The 18248-nt window shown below is 35.4% G+C and overlaps 1 protein-coding gene across 4 annotated transcripts in view; it reads right to left on the bottom strand.

The window, feature by feature from the left end:
• N4BP2 (NEDD4 binding protein 2) overlaps positions 1-18248 on the bottom strand; it is an 83783-nt gene that overhangs the window by 47471 nt on the left and 18064 nt on the right. For 2 of the 4 annotated variants that reach the window (XM_059382797.1, XM_059382787.1), the window contains exons 3-6: positions 9709-9791; positions 7673-8012; positions 3171-4314; positions 2466-2590 (exon numbers count right to left, since the gene is read on the bottom strand). In XM_059382797.1, the coding sequence (XP_059238780.1) occupies positions 2466-2590; positions 3171-4314; positions 7673-7898 (1495 nt within the window). In that variant the 5' untranslated portion in view covers positions 7899-8012; positions 9709-9791. Of the gene's footprint in view, positions 1-2465; positions 2591-3170; positions 4315-5909; positions 6003-7672; positions 8013-9708; positions 9792-18248 lie in introns of those variants that run through there. The other 2 variants (XM_059382806.1, XM_059382790.1) reach the window with 2 other exon arrangements.

The raw sequence follows: 18248 nt of genomic DNA, 5'->3' as shown, positions 1-18248 counted from the left end.
TTAGATAACTCTCCAAAGAAGATAAAGTAATGGCCAAAAGGATACACCAAAGAAAGCTTAACATCATCACCCACCAGAAAAATGTAATCAAAATCACAGTGAAATACCACTTCACAACCACCAGGATAGGTATAATCAAATATATAGATAAAAACTAGTATTGGTGACCATTTAGAGAAGATGGAACCCTGATAAACCCCTAGCAAGAATGTAAAATGGTGCAGTTGCTTTGGAAAAACAGGCTGGTAGTTCCAAAAAAGTTTAGACATAGACTTGTACATTCATACCAACATTATTCATAATAGACAAAAAGTGGAAACACCCCAAATGCCCACCAACCAATGAAAAAATAAATCAAATGTGGCATATTCATACAATGGAGTATTATTCAGCCATAAAAAAAAGAATGGATTACTGATACATGCTACAACATGAGCCTTGAAGATGTTACACTAAGTGAAAGAAAGCCATTCACAAAAGACCATGAATGATATGATTCCATTTATATGAAATGCCCAGAACAGGCAAATCTATAGAGACAGAAAGTAACTTAGTGGTTGCCTAGGGCAGGGAGAGGTTGGGGAGAAATGAGGAGTGACTGTTAATGGGTAAAGGATCTTTTTTGGATGATAAAAATGTTCTAAAATTGATAAAAATGTTCTTAAAAGCGATCGTTGTAGAGCTCTGAATATGCTTAAAACCATGTGATTCTTCTCTCAATAAAGCTATTTAAAAAGAGTTCTGCCTATTAACTTAATATTATTACTGTTATGGCTCTTACAGTAGTGAGGACATGTTGAACCACTGCTAAACACTTATTTTTCAATCTTAACCATCATGGGGGTAATATTAAGCCCTTTTACAGACGAAGACAATGAGCTCTAGAGAGTATAAATAACTTCTACAAGACAACACAGCTAGTAACTGCCAAATCCAAGATTATTCTTCACCACATCCTACTGTTTTCATTTTTTGTTGTGTTAGTATTTTCATTTCTTTTTTTTTTTTTAAGATTTTATTTATTTATTTGACACAGATCACAAGTAGGCAGAGGCAGGCAGAGAGAGAGAGGGAAGCAGGCTCCCCACTGAGCAGTGAGCCCAATGTGGGGCTCGATCCCAGGACCCTGAGATCATGACCTGAGCTGAAGGCAGAGGCCTAACCCACTGAGCCATTTCCTGAGTTCTCAATTTAATATTCAGTTCAAGAAAAAAATACAGAAAAATTTAAAAATGTCTGAAGATGGCAAAATCAAGAATCACTTTCATGTTGCCTTTATCATAAAATAAAGGCTAACATAGCGTCTATGTGTATTAAAAATTCCTCATGGGATGCCTGGGTGGCTCAGTCAGTAAAGCTGCTGACTCTTGATCTTGGCTCAGGTCTTGATCTCAGAGTCCTGAGTTCAAGCCCCATGTTGAGCTCCACATTGGCGATGGAGCCTACTAAGAAAGAAGAGAAAAGAAAAGAAAATAGGAAAGAACAAAGAAAAGAAAAAGAATTCCTCATATGAAATTCAAACTATTTGTAACTAAATATTTCATGATAAAACCATCTTCAGTGAACAGATCATTGCATTAATAAAAGCAGTAAGGTCGGTTTGAGGAGAGAGCCATTTTTACTCTCACACTGTCCCCCCATAACAATAAAATCAATCTAGGGAAGAGCAGGGGTTAACAATACAAATTCCATTCTAGGGGGCACCTGGGTGGCCCAGTCGGTTGAGCATCTACTTTTACTTCAGGTCATGATCCTGGAGTCCTGAACTGAGCCCTGAATTAGGCTCCCTGCTCAGCAGGGAGTCTGCTTCTCCCTCTGCCCCTCATCCCACTTGTGCTCTCTCTCTCTTAAATAAACAAAATCTTTAAAAAAAAAAAAATCCATTTTAGGAAATAGAAACTGAAGCATACCAGACAACTGGAGACATCTTGAGCTATTCTGAGACCCATATAGAAAATATGATACACTTTTAGCAAGATCCCCACTGATTAAGTAAAACTTAAACATGCTATGCGATGTTCTAAGCATTTTACAAAATTTAACTTGTTTAATCCTAACAATTCTGTAACATAAGACTAACCTCTTTCACTTCTTACTCTGTAATGTAACAACTGCTACAATTTTATATATTATATATAGTTAAGTAAATAATTCACTTTAGTAATTAAAGTTGGGGGGGCACCTGGGCGGTTCAGTCAGTTAACCAACTGCCTTCAGCTGGTCATGATCCTGGGGTCCTGGGATCAAGCAAAGCATGGGGCTCCCTGCTCAGCAAGGTGTCTGGTTCTCCCTCTCCCTCTACCTCTCACCCCACACTCATGAGTTCTCTCTATCAAGTAAATAAAATCTTAAAAAGGAGAAATAAATAAAGGGAATTATACCCTTTTTAAAAACTGTCTCCCTCTCAAAAGACAAATATTTCATAGTGCTCTTAATATTACTCAAAATCTAATGTCTATTCTTACCACGATTCTGGTTCCATTCATGTGCTTCTCCTAAGTACTTTACATCAAACTGGTACTGTCCATTAATGTAAAAATAATCATCAGTACTCAGAATAACTCCACTTGGATTATCCTCTTGCAAAGTCCTGTGAAAGATAAATGGAATTATTTTCATTAATTTTTCTCCTAAATTCCCTCTCCTAATTTTTACAAGGTCATAATCCAAATAAAGAATTCAAGTATTGGTACTTAAAAGTGAGAATACAATAATATCCAGACAACTCATATTGGAAATCCTCTTAGCAGAAGTTTGACTCCCAAGAACATTGACCTAAAACAAGTCTATTTTATTCCTTGAATTGAAAATCAATTATGGCTTTGTAACTCTGTAATCAAAGTTGAACTTCTCTTTTTTCCCATTCAAAGTAGTTCTCTTTCACATAAAGCTATTTCTACTGATTTCAGAAGCTCACAGTCTTGGAATTATCTTTGAATTTTTCTTCTATTCTATCTCCCAAAATGAAAGTCTAAGATAGAAGACTTCAATAAAAACTTCTGGAGAAAAGAGTACTGCTATTAGCTACAAAGAAAAAAAATGAGTAAAAAGAAAAAATTTTAGTGGTTACTAAACATCTCTATTAAGCAATAGCATTTCACATATTCATACTCTGTTAATGTTCACGTTCAAGCACTACACTGTTTTAAAAACTCAATTAAACCTCATACCTTGCCAAAAAGGATTTTCCTGATCCTGGAAGCCCTCTGAGAAGAACAAGAACTAGTCCAACATAAGATGACGTCTTCTTTCTTACAATCTGAGAAACTGGGGCTTCTTGCACTTGATAAGCACTTGTTCCCTCTTGATTTCTCCATACCTTTGTTGGGGAAGTGTGAGAAATAATTGGAGGGGGAAACGTGTAGTTGACCGGTCTCCAGTGTGTAGTGGTGGTTACAACAGGAGCTACAAAGCCATGATTTCCTTGAAAGAGGTCAAAAGCAGGAATCATTGGATTCCACATTGGTGGAGGTGGAGGAGGAGGCAGCAGTAGAGGGAGAGGGGTAAGTATAGGGCAGTAATTCACATCCTTCCCCTTTGACGGCAGTTCAGTATGTTTCTGTGGCTTGAAACCAAATTCTTCAGAAGGTACAAATGCATCAGGGACAGAAGTAGATTTCTGATCCTCACTTGTACCTAGTAAATCAAGCCCCAGATTTTGCACGGGAAGGCTTAAAGGAGGCTGAGGTTCGTTGGCATCCAAATCTACAGGGGCTGGAGAGAACGGAGTCTCGACACACTCAGATTCTAAAAGCTCTTTCTGTCTTTGACTGAGATCGCTACCACCCACCACAGTGTCATTTGCTACATTTAAAGAACTACTGAGAAGAGAATCTTCCAATGCCAATGTGTCATTCTTTATAAAACTTTTGGACTCATTAGAAACAGAATGTGAAATTAAGGTGTTTGAACTTAATGCAGAGGCAGAATTCTCTAAATTTTCACTGTTCAACTCCACATTTTGTGCAGAAAGAATGGGAGTCATACTATTTGAATCCGAATTTATAAATGCACTCGGGTCACTAACACTATTAACATCTTGCAAAGGCAAAAATGAGTACACTTGGTCATCAGAAGAGTTCAATTTCTCAAAAGCATTCTGTATCAAAGAATCCAAGTCTTCAGTTAGCTGCATGTCCAAAAATGAATCCATTTTTGATTCTTCACTCTCTTCTTCAGGAGGATACTTTTCCATTATTTCACGTCCCACAACACTTACTTGGTTCTCAGAAGCAACAAAGCTTTTTGAAGATGATTCTTCTACCTTGGCGTCAGTGGCAGATAATTCTAATAGACAATCCATTGCATTTTCAACTGTACAACAACAAGAGCAATATACATGTGTATTGAAAACAGTGAAGTATAATTTGATTAAAATCTGGGTAAATTTATACTTTTGCACTGAATGGAATATAGAAATTTATAAATATTCAAGTCATTTTTAATTAATATTTTACAAATATACCAGTCTATATTAGTGAAAGGTTTGAATGAAGTCATGTAATGCTGTTACTATCAGACAAATTGCATTAAAGTAGGACAATAAATTGCCATCAAGAAGATAATCTCTGACAATTGTGAATAAACGTAAATATCTATGAATTATATCTAAAGATACCTGTAAGTTGTATCTAAAAATTATCTGTAAGTGGTATCTAAAAATATCTATAATTGCATATATTATGGTTATTTATAAAGACCCAAAACCAGTTAATTCATTCAATAAGTACTTAGCTACTTGCCTATCTTTTTAAATATTAAGCATTTTTAAGCACTCTCCTATAAACCTGTTTATATGGTTTATGCTATGAATTTCACTTAATACAAAAAATAGGCATCAGCGTATCAGACATACTCTGTTCAAAGTAAATAAGACATAGTTTTTACTATACTTAAGGGATTTTTAAAGCCTAATGGAGGTAAAGATAATTAAGTTAGAAAACAATTACATTATAATATAATGTAGATTAAATAATACACACTTTTAGTAATACACAAATGCCATAGCAGCCTTATAGGAGAATAAAAAAAATTTTCACATAAGGTAATAAGTGAACTGGGACTTGAAGATTAAAAAGAAACTCGTCAGACACAAAGGGTAAAGTAAAGACAGTCTTGAAAACACAAAGCATGTTTAAGGTATTAAGAGAAGTTGGTTGGAGTATGAGCACACAGTAGGTATGGAAGATAAAAGGAGACAAAACTGGAAAAGATCAAGCAGAATTGGAAAAAGTGCTACATGTCATGGTAGGACATATCAATTTTACTTTCTACAAAAACTACCTGTCACCATATTTGAGCTAGGAGCTTTTTTTTTTTTTTCTTTTCAGTGTTCCAGAATTCGTTGTTTATGCATCACACCCAGTGCTCCATGCAATATGTGCCCTCCTTAATACCCACCACCAGGCTCACCCAACCTCTCAACCCCCTCCCTTCCCAAACCCTCAGTTAATTCCTCAGGGTCCACAGTCTCTCATGGTTTATATTTATCACCTCAATGAACCATCAAATAATACTATGAGGTACAGTATTTCTAGCAAATAGATGAAGAAAATGTAGTTCAAAAAGTATATTAAGTTGGCCCAAGTCACACAGGTATTAAGTGACAGAGTCAGGACTGGCATGTCTGACTCCAATGCTGAGCTCTTTCTATTATAATACAAATACAGAATTAGAATTGTTAAGCATTTGAAATTTGGGGTTTTGCTTATTTTTGTGTTGTCATCTTTTGTTTTATGGAAAATATATATGAAAAGGAAGCAGAGCACAGGAGGTAATAGCTCTGGTCTAGAGTCAGAAAACCAACACCTAAATCTCCACTTGCTGCCTAAGACCCTCTGAACAAGTTACCTAACTTTCCTAAGCCTTGATTCTCTCATTTGCAATATGGGGATAATAAAAGTACCTACCTCATAGGGTTGTTGTGAGGATTAAATGAGATAATCCGTGAAAATGTGCTGTGCACAAGGACTGGCACCTAGTAAGCACCCAAATAATGTTCCCTTAAGAAGAAAAACAAAGAGGAATTGGAGGGGCAGGCCCGGCAGAGATCAGTTAGGATATTATAGCAATAGTACAAAGGTTAGAAGCCCTAAACATGGAGGGGAAAAAAAGAAAGAAAGCACGCAAGCAAACACAGAAGTAGTTCTACGAAGAAAATCTACATAATAGAAAAACACAAGGTCAACCAAAAAAATTATTAATTATTCATGAAAAATTTACATATAACTAAAAAAATTAGAGCACAACAATTCAGTGAAATATTAGAAAGCTATTAAAAATAGTTATAAAGATCAGAGCAACACCGGAAAAAATGCTTAGGTTAAGTTTAAAAAGCAAAATACATATTTTCATCAATACTATTATTCAAAATACTCAAAATATCAGTATTTATGAACAAGGTGTAGAGAAGATCCTGGAAAAGAGAAATATTTTTGTTAGGATGTAAGGGTAATATATTTTTCTTGTAATTCCTCATTTCTATGTTAGTGTATGTGAAACAAATTTTAAAGTACTGCAACATCAGGAAATAAATATTGAAGTCACATAAAATTCTGTACACTATCATTTCTGAGCATCATATGAACTGCTGAAAACTGGTTTTCTGCATACATATCATAACAGGATAGTTAAAATATGCTCACATCACAGTCCATGTGATAAGTAATAATGGAAGTTTCTCATGCATTAGCAAAACTTCCCCAATCTTGAATAATTTTATCTTATACTGATCATATCAACACTAAGCATTAACATTTAATTTACTCATTTAGTCAACTTTGATTGCTTGTCCATCTGCCAAAATACTTCCAAACAATTTATTACAAGTTATTAATAATACTAAAGATAAAGACTTTACAAAAAAAAATCTCAATTCTCACCAAAAAAGTCATATGAGATACATATTATTATTTTTCGCATTAGCAGATAAGTAAACAGACCCAGAGAGCTTAAGTGGCAGAACTAGAAATCTAACCCAGGTTTCTTGACTCCAAAGCCAATATTGCGAAACACTACCCTATTAGCATCAACTCCTAATCAGCTCTTATTCCCACAATTACAATTATCTTTTCATTCAATAAATATTTACTGAGGTCCTATCTGAATCATTTGTTATTTTAGGGGCTGGGGATACAGCATAAAAACAGTTTATAAAAATCTGTCTTTATGGAGCTTACATCCTAAGACAGTGGTTCTCAGTTGGGGATGATTCTGGTCCCCAAGGGACATATGACAATAGATGGAGGCATTTTTAATTGTCACAACAGGCTGCTGAAGGTTGCTACTGGAATCTACGGAGAATAGGCCAGGGATGCTGCTAAACATCCTATGAGTTACAGGAAAGCCACTCACAACAAAGAATTATCCAGTCCGAAATGTTAATAGCGCCCACCTGTTCTAGGGGAAAGATTAAAAAAAAACAAAACATAAAATATGACATCTATATATACATCTTACATCTAGAACTGTATATTTCTCAAAAGCAGAAAAAACTATGCTTTCTTCTTCATATTACTCACAATACCAACTTAGTACCTTGCCCATAGCAGATGCTCAATAAATTAACAAAACAGAAATAAGGCAATCATTTTTCTATATTACTACTAGTCATGGCACAGTACATGGAATCTTCTTACATGATGCAAAGGGTTCAAACTAAACTTTTTCTCACCTTTGAAATCACATTCAGAAAGCATCAAATACACTACATCGGGATCCAGATCAGAAAACATCTCTGAGATACTGGTGAAGAGTTCCTCCTGATCAACTTTTGTCTCACACATGGAAGGAATAGTAGTTGGCTCCTCATGACTAGCAACACCGGATACGACAACTTCCTTAGAGTTTGCAGTCTTCCGAATAGGATTTCCCCCAAGATTTTTCCTTCTCCTTGGCATTCTGACTTCCAAAACTAAAATGTTTCCCTTTTCTTATTTAAGATGTTTGATATTTAAGTCATACCTCAAAGAAAACATGGTTAAATATCTTGCACAATCCAGCAGTAATAGGACCTAAAACAGAAAGCAAGTAAAAACACTCAGACTATATAGTTACATTTCCATTTCTAAAATTGGAATGACATCTTTATTTAACTCTAAGAAAGTACCACCAACTCTGGTAGCAAAGCCAAAAAGCAGTCAGACAACTTCTCTCTCTCTAAAATACTCAAGTTTGCCAAGATTGAACATGTTAAAACTCAAGATATTAACAACTGTAATCAATTTTCCCAACAGTGTATACACTGTTTTAATGTCATTATTTTATTTTTTGAAAAACATAAAACAGTATTCACAATGACAATGCCTACTGAACACCAAATCTGGACGTCTAACAGGCATTATAAACTTAACATGTCCAAAGCTGAGCTCTTGGTCACTTCCTTCACACCCACTCTTCTCAGTCTTTCCATCCTCAATTAATACAACTCTATGCTTCCAACTGCTCAGATCAGAAATCAGATCTTAGAAAATTCCTAACTCCTCTCATCCCACATCCAACCAGTAAGCCAACTTTGTCAATACAACCCTCAAAATGTATCCAGAATATGACCTTTCCTCACAATCTCACTGCCACCACAGCCTATTGCCCAGATTACTATATAAGTCTTAAACCAATCTTCTCGTCCCTTCTCCTATTTATATGTAGCAGAGCAATCAGTAGTGACTCAGTTAAACTATAAGTCAGATCATACAGATCTGCTTAACTATCTACCGACTTCCCATTTCACTCAGAGTAAAAGCCCGAACCCTTAAAACCCATAAAAGTAAAAGCCCATAACTCAGACATGTGTTACATCAGTACTGTCATCCCTAAACCTCTTTCCCTTGCTCAGTGTCGCTCCAGCCACACTTTGCCTCCTTGTTCTTCTCCAACACACCAGCCATGTTCCCTGTGGGGAACTTTTACATTTGGCTCCCTCTACCTAAACTACTAGTCTCTCAGGTATCTATAAAAGTTTCTTTCCTCAACCCCTTCCTATCATTACTTAAACATTACCCACTCAAGAAGTCAATCCCCCAACACCACTTATCCGACTTTCCTTATTCGAATTTTCTCATAAGACTTATCATCTTCAAAGAATGAGTATGTTTTACTCATTTTTTATTGTATTTACTACCCATAATTAAGAAAGTGTAAGTAAGCTCCACAAGGGCAGGGACTCATTGATCTAGAGAACCCCAGATAGTCTACTTGCTTTCTCTACTTGGATGTATCTAATAAACGTTTCAAATTTAACATCTAAAACTAAATGTCTGATATTTTCCCCAAAATCTACTCTAACCATTTGGTCTAGCTACTGTCCTCATTCACTCATATTCCAGGATCCTAAATGCTCTGCTTCCAATCCTTGTCTCCTACAGTCTATTTTCAACACACTAAGCAGAATGATCTTTGTACAAAATACAACATACATATATACAACAACCTACAAGTCAGAATGAATCAAGATCTGCTCTAAATCCTCAAGTGGTTCTCCACATCACTCAGTAAAAGCTAAAGTTCTTGCAGTAGCCCATCTCTCTGCTGGCCTCTGATAAACTCCTCCCCCAAAATTTGCAACTCCTTCAAATCTTTATTCAAGTGTCACAGTCAATGATTTCTTCCTTGATTAACCAATTTAAAATCATGTCGCCCCAATCCCTCTCCCCCAATCTCCCTTTCTCTGAACCAACCATTGGCCCTTAACACCCATACTATAAAATTTACCTTTTAATTAAATTTATTGTGTCATAGCTCTCTCCATCTTCCAGAACTGCACTGTCAATATGGCAGCCACTGGCCACATGTGCCTATTTAAATTTAAATTAAGTTAAATTAAGTTAAATTGCACTTTTCTATATTAATAGCACATAAAGTAGAATGCAGAGGGGAAAAAATTATCAGAGACAGAGAAGGACATTATATGATCATAAAGGATCAATGCACCAAGAAGACATAGCAACCCTAAATGTGTATGCACCAAACAAAAGAGCCACTAAATAAGTGAAGCAGAAGCTGACAGAACTAAAATGAAACGGACAGATCCACAATTAGAGAAATTTCAAACTCTTCTCTCAACAATTGATAGAATAACTAGACAGAAGATGAGCAAGGATACTGAACACAGTAACGTCATCAATTAAGAATAATTGACTTTTATAGAACACGCCACCCAACAATAGCAGAATACATTATTTCCAAGTGCCCACCAAATATGTACCAAGAAAAACCATATCCGAGGCCTTAAAACAAACCCAGAAAATTAAAAGGACTGAAATCATACAAAGTGTATTCTCTGACCACAATGGAATCAAAGCAGTAATCAATTAACAGAGATAACCGGACCTTAAGCAATATACCTAATAATCCATGAGTCAGAGAGAAAGTCTTAAGAAAAATTTAAAAATACACTGAAATGAATGAAAATGAAAATAAACCATATCAAAATTTGTAGGACACAGCTAAAGCAGCAATGCTGGAAATTTATAACCAAATGCATACAAATCACAAAAGAGGAAAAGTCTCAAATTAATAATTGAAGCGCTCCCACAGCAATTACCTAGAAAAAGAAGAGCAAAACAAATCCACAGCTAGCAAAAGGGAATAAATAAAAATAAGAGCAGAAATGAATAAAATGGAAAACATAAGAACAAAAAAGAAAAATCAATGAAACAAACTGATAGTTCTTTAAAAATAAAAATGGCAAACCTCTAACATGACTAACAAAGAAAAAAGGAGGAAAGACACATAGTACCAATATCAGGAATGAAAAAAAGGATGTCACTACAGAACCTTGTATGCTGAAAACTATAGAACACTGATAAAAGACATCAAAGATCTAAATAAATGGGAAGACACAGGATGTTCACGGACTAGAAAACTAAACATAGTAAAGATGTTAATTTTCCCTAAACTGATAGAATTCCTTTCAAAACCCCAGCAAGAGTTTTTGTGAATATGGACAAGATTATTCTCAGATTGTTTTTTGTGGATACGGACAACATTACTCTCAAACTAAATGCTACAACAATTTTGAAACAGAGGAATCAGTCAACTCAATTTCAAGATTTATTGTATAACTACATTAACCAAGACTGTATGGTATCAGTAGAGGGACAGACATATAGATCTGAAAACAGATTATACACTTGGAAACAGAAGAGAGAACCCAGAAATATACCAACACAGAAATATACCAATACGTTTTTGACAGGTGCAAAAGCAATTTAATGGAGAAAAGATAGTCTTTTCAACAAAGAGAACTATAGCGAGTGGGCATCCACAGATTAAAAAAATAAATGTTGACCTCATTTTCACATTTGATAGAAAAATTATCTCAAAATGGACCAAAAACTCAAATCCATAAAACTATAAACATCTTAGGAAAAGAAGCAAACAAAAACAAAAACAAAAACAAAAGAGGAGAAGATCTCTGGGACCTAGAGCTAAACAAAACACCAAAAGCATAATCCATAAAAGGAAAAGCAGATAAACTGTATTTCATCAAAATTAAAAACTTTCACTCTCTGAAAGACCTTGTTAAGAAAATGAAAACATAAGTTATAGATTGGAGGAAATACCTGCATACCATATATCCAACAAAGGACTGATATCTAAAATACATAAGGAACTTACCAAAACTCCAGAGTAAAAACCAAACAATTCAATTAGAAAATGGGCAAAAAGCATAATACCAAAAGGATATATGAATGGCAAATAGGCACATAAAAGATGTTCAACATCATTAGGCATTAAGTAAATGCAAAATTAAAGCTACATACAATGAGATATTACTTACACAGCTATCAAATGGGCTAACCTAAAAACTAATGACAACACAAAATCCTGGCAAGGTTACAGAGAAAATGGATGGCTCATACACTCTGCCGGGAAGGTAAAATGGTACAGTCACTTTGGAAAAGAGTTTGGAGATTTCTTTAAAAGCTAAACACACAACATCATACAACAATTCAGCAATTGCATTTCTGGGCATTTATCTAAGATAAATTAAATATTAAGTTCACCCAAAAACCTGTACACCAAGTTTATAGCAGCTTTATTCATTATAACCAAAAACTAGAAAACAATTCGGATGTCCTTCAGTGGGTGAACTGTTAAACAAATTATGATACTTCCATTCCATTCCACAAATTACTAGTTAGCAATAAAAAGGAATAAAGTAATGATACACAAAAATAACCTAGATGAAATTCCAGAGTTATGCTGAATGGAAAAAATCCAATCCCCAAAGGCTATATATTGATGATCCCATTAATATAACATTTTAAATTAGAGATAGAGAACAGGGGCGCCTGGGTGGCTCAGTGGGTTAAGCCTCTGCCTTCGGCTCCGGTCATGATCTCAGGGTCCTGGGATCCAGCCCCGCATCGGGCTCTCTGCTCAGCGGGTAGCCTGCTTCTCTTCCTCTCTCTCTCTGCCTGCCTCTCTGCCTACTTGTGATCTCTGTCTGTCAAATAAATAAATAAAATCTTTAAAAAAAAAAAAAAAAAGAGATAGAGAACAGATTAATGACTGCCAAGAGTTAAGGAAGGGATGGGGAGAGGAGGGCAAGTGGGTGTGGCCATTTAAGGGTAAGTTGGGGGATTCTTGTATTGATGGAAATGTTCTATATCAATGACAATATCCTGGTTATGATACCATAGGACAGTTGTGCAAAAATGTTCCATCGGGGGAACTGGGTAAAGAACACAGGAGATTTCTCTGTACATTTATTAGAGCCAGATGTGAATGTATAATCCCAAAATAAAAAGTTTAATTCTGAAAAAAAGCATGTTAAATTAAAAATTCATTTCATCAGTCATACTACTCATATTTCAAATGCTCAGTTACTACATGTGGTTAATGATTACCATATTGGAGAGCAGAAATAGTAAGCTTTTCCCATCAGTGCAGAAAGTTCTAGTGGACAGCAATGTTCAGCAGTATAAGATCCATGGAACAAGTGAATATCCTATCTTGGGAAAATAAACTATATAAGCAAAAAAGTACAAAGAGGAAATCATAAGGAAAAAAAAAATACTAACAGATCTAGCCACATTTAAATGTAAAAGACCTATGTATCAGAAACAAAATTAGGGGAAAATACGTACAACATACAGCAACTGTTTTCAATTTTTCTCCTTCCATTCTTTCATAGATTTTTGCCTCCACCATTTCTACAACTACCCTAAAATTGCTCTTATCTACCAACAGTGCGCAAAAGTTCCTTTTTCTCTCCAAATCCTCATCAACGCTTATTATTTTTTTGACTTTAGTACTTCTGACAGGTATAAAGTGGTATCTCATTGTGGTTTTAATTTGCATTTCCCCAATGATTAGTGATGTTGAGCATCTTTTCACTTGTCTGTTGCCTATCTGTATGTTTTCTTTAGAAAAATGTCTATTCAGGTCCTTTGCCCATTTTAATCAGATTATTCAGTTTTTAGGTATTGAGTTATTTGGAGGTTCCTCAAAATATTAAAAATAGAATTACCATATTATCCAGTAATTCCACTACTGGGTATTTACCCAAAATGAAAACACTGATTCAAAAAGATTCATGAACCCCTATGTTTATTGAAGCATAATTTACAATAGCCAAGACATAAGGATGCCTGGATGGCTTAGTCCATTAAATGTCCAACTCTTGATCTCCGCTCAGGTCTTGATCTCAGGGTCATGAATTCAAGCCTCTATGCCCAAGAATCCATCAACAGATGATTAAAGATGTGGGATGTGTACATACACACAAACACAGTGGAATATTACTCAGCCATAAAAAAGCCATGAAATCTTGCCACTTGCAACAACATGGGATGGACCTAGAAGATATAATACTAAGTGAAACAGACAGTCAGGGAAAGACTAATATCATATGATTTTACTCATATGTGGAATTTAAGAAACAAAACAAATGAACCAAGGCGGGGGGGAAGCCAGACTCTTAAATACAGAGAACAAAATGGTGGTTGCCAGAGAAGAGGTAAGTTGGCAGATGGGTGAAATAAAGGGGATTAAGAGTATGCTTATATTGATGAGCACTGAGAAATACATAGAATTATTGACTCATCATACTGTATACCTGAAACTAATATAACACCGTATGTTAATTATACTTGAATAAAAAAATAAAATTTTTTTAAAAGGAAAAAAATGTTTTAGAGATCTTAAGCAACCAAAGGTTTTGGTATTTTCTCCCATATTCATTTCAAAGTACAAGCCAATCTAAACTAAACTAAGTGAAAAAGAAGCCCAGAAAGGTTCTGATTTTCCCTGTGATTTATGTTGTTCTTTTTACATCAAATATTAAATCATTTTCAAAAAAAAATAAAAATTGCTCTTATCTAAATCACCACTGATGTACATGTCAATGATAAAATTCACCAGGAAGATGTAACAATTCTGCAATTCTAAGTTTGTATTCAACTTGTAAAAATGCTCCCTCTATAACTATTAGAAAAAAGAGCCCCCCCCAACAAAATAAAAAAAAATGAAGGGAGGAACAATAAGGACAGAGAAGATCAATAAATAACTTGGCTTACTATCTATATAACATTGAATCAAATAACCACAGAATATACTTTATTTTCTAGTACATATGGGATTATATTAAAATTATTAACTAAAACAGAACTAGAAGACACAGTTGTTTGAAAATATACTCCCGTACTTAAGTCAAAGAAGAATTCCACTATGTTAGTGAAATGCTAACATCAATTCAAGATAATAGTTAAAGGGCACCTGGGTGGCTCAGTGGGTTAAGCATCCATCTCTTGATTTTGGCTCAGGTCATGATTTCAGGGATGTGAGATTGAACCTCGGGTCTGGTTCTGCACTCAGCCCAGAGTCTGCTTGTCCCTCTCTGTCACTCTGCCTTCCTCACCCCCCACAAGCCCTCTCTAAATAAATAAGTAAAATCTTTTTAAAAATAAATAAATGAAATTTTAAAAAATAAAATAAATTAATATTAGAAAATATTTTAACCAAATAAATATATCCAAATTTGTGAGATACAACTAAAGTCATGCACAGAAAAAGATGCATACAAATAAATGCGGGTGCCTGGGTGGCTCGGTTAGTTCATCTGCCTTCGGCTCAGGTCATGATCTCAGGGTCCTGGGATCTAGTCCCACCCAGCATCAGGCTCCCTGCTCAGCAGAGACTCTGACTCTCCCTCTCTCTTTCCCATCCCCCCATTCATATTCTCTCTCAAATAAATAATTAAAATCTTTATTTTTAAAAAAAGATGCATATAAATGCATATATTAGAAAAAAAGAAAGGCTGAAAAATCAACTGTCTAAACATTCAATAGGCCATTTAGAGAGGGGCGGCAGCAAATCAAACCCCAAAAAACTAGAAAGGAAATAACAAACAGCAAATACAAAATAGAAAACAAATACATAGTAAATGGGATCAACAACATCAAAAGACAGTTCTCTGAAATCTACTAGTCTTAAAAAAAAAAACTATTAAAAATAACAAATCTCTGGCAAGAGCGACCAAAGAGAGAGGAGGTACAAATTACCAATATCAGAAATGAAAAAGGGGACATCATTATCAAGTCCAGATACAGCAGAGTTGCACAGTGGAAGTGTGCTGGGCCCATCAAGTCGAGAGACATGTGTTAAAACAGGGAGAGAGATCATAAATAATTTTATGCCAATTTTAAGCTTTAAATGGAATGTACATTTTTTTAAAAACATATATCATACCATATCTGAAATAACAAGATCTGATAGTCCTGTATCTATTAAAGAAATGGATCTTTAACTTAAAACCTTCCCACAAAGAAAACTCTAGGGTCTAGATGGCTTTATAAGTAAATCCCACTAAATAACCTATAATATCAATCTTACACAAACTCTTCTAGAGACTCAGTTAAAGAGAAAACACTTCCCAACTCATTTTATGAGGCCAACCTAACCTTGATACCAAAACCTTACAAGGATATTAAAAGAAAAAAGTTCCAGGCCTATTTCAATCATGAAAATAAATGCAAAATTCCAAAGCAAAATATTACAGTAGAAAGACATAAATTATGAATGATATATTATACAAAACACAAAAATATTAGTTATTTATTAAAAAAAAAGTATCACAATTAACCTGAATTTATTTTTAGATTATAAAGCTGTTTTAATGTTTGGAAAATTAATCAATGCAATACCCAGTATTACCAAAATAAAGAAGAAAAATCATATAATCAACTCAATATACACACAAAAACTATTTGAAAAACATCAACATCCACTCATGATAAAAACTCTACACACTGGGGCGCCTGGATGGCTCAGCCATTAAGCATCTGCCTTTGGCTCAGGTCCATCCCAGGGTCCTGGGATCGAGCCCTCCCCCACCTCTGCCACTGGCAGGCTCCCTGCTCACCAGGGAGTCTGCTTCTCCCTCTCCCTTTGCTGCTCCCTCCAGCTTGTGAGCTCTCTCTCGCTTGCTCACTCCCTAACAAATAAATAAAATCTTTGAAAAAACAAAAAGACTATTCTTTCTCCAATGAATGGTCTTGGCACCCATGCCAAAAATCAACTGACCATAACTATAAGGGTTTATTACAAATTCTCAATTCTATTTCGCTGGTCTATATATCTACTCTTATGCCAGTATCACATCATCTTGACTTGTAGTTAAGTTTTAAAATCAGGAAAAGTAAGGATGCCTGGGTGGCTCAGTCAGTTAAGTGTCTGCCTTTCAGCTCAGGTCACAATCCCGGGGGATCCTGGCATAGAGTCCCACATCTGGCTCCTTGCTCAACAGGAATCCTGCTTCTCCCTCTGCCTGCCAAACCCCCTGCTTGTATTCTGTCTCTCTGCATCTCTCTCTCTTTCTGACAATAAAATCTTTAAAAAAGTAAAATAAAATCAGGAAAAGTGAGTCTTTGAACTTTGCTCTTCTTTTCCAAGACTTCTGACTATTCTGCGCCCTTTGGATTTACATGCAAAATTTAGAATTCGTTTACCAATTTCTGCAAAAAAGCCTTTTGGAATATTGACAGGGACTCTGTTGAATCTGTAGATCCTAAGTCAAAGTTTTGATTTAAAGCCTCCAAGACCTCTGCATTTCATATAGAGTAAAACCTCAAATTCTTAAAATGGCCTAATTAAGATACTAAACAGTATGGTTCCCTAAGAACTCTTTCAAATCATTTCTTGGTACTCTCCCTCCTGCTCTTTCTTAAATTCACCCAGTATTCTCCTGTTTCACTGCCCTTATACTTAATTCATAGCCTGAAATGCACTCCCCCAGATACATACCTGACTCACTCCTTACAAGATTTAACTTATGGCACCTTTGAAGCAAGGCTTCCCCTAACCGTACTATGCAAAACTGCACACACGAATGTTCTCTCCATTTCTCTCTCATTATTTTTTCCCTCCAAATCAATTACCACTCTGTAATTTCAATGTTTATGTTGGTTAATGCTTGTATATACCCTGACTCTAGGAAGTAAACTCTTTGAAACCAAAGGCTTTTGGCAATTCTGTTCACTCCTGCACTGCCATCACTAAACTAAATAATAAGTACCAAAACTATATACCAATACCAAAACAATGTCTAGCACATAGTAAGCACTCAATAAATTCCTGCTAGATAAATAAAGGATTAAGGGGATTAAGGTAAGCAAAAAGAAATAAGAACAGGAAAGCAATAGGTATAGAGTTCTAGAAAGAAATTGTAATACTCAATAAAAATTTAAAAGTTTAACCCCATTAATAAAATGAAGTTAAAAGAGGAATGCATGGGTGATGTCATCAGTAAAGCTTTGGCTCAGGTCATGATACCAGGGTCCTGGGATGGAGTCCCATATCGGCCTCCTTGTTCAGCAGGGAACCTGCTTCTTCTGCCTGCCACTTCCCCCACTTGTGCTCTCCCCGCCCCCCAAATAAATAAATAAATAAATCCTTGTTTTAGAAAGTGAAGTTAAAAGAATATTACTGAGGTGCCTGGGTGACTCAGTTAAACGTCTAACTCTTGATCTCAGCTCAGGTCTTGATGTCAGGGTCCTGAGTTCAAGCTCCACATTAGGCTCCATGCCCATCCTCTCTCTTTCTTTTTTTTTTTAAAGAGAAAGAATATTACTGTTACGTCAGATATGACTGTTATGTTGCTTAATAGATAAAAAAATAATCTTTAAATAATAATAGCCATTGTTGGCAAGGCTATAGTGAAATAGGAATTCTAATACACTGTAATGAGAATAAACTAGTAGAACCTTTCTAGAAAGCAAACTGGCACTGTGTATCAAGAAATCTCA

This window comes from Mustela nigripes, chromosome 1 (genome assembly GCF_022355385.1).
Source record: "Mustela nigripes isolate SB6536 chromosome 1, MUSNIG.SB6536, whole genome shotgun sequence".
NCBI lineage: Eukaryota > Metazoa > Chordata > Mammalia > Carnivora > Mustelidae > Mustela > Mustela nigripes.
This window is presented reverse-complemented; position numbering and strand designations above follow the sequence as displayed.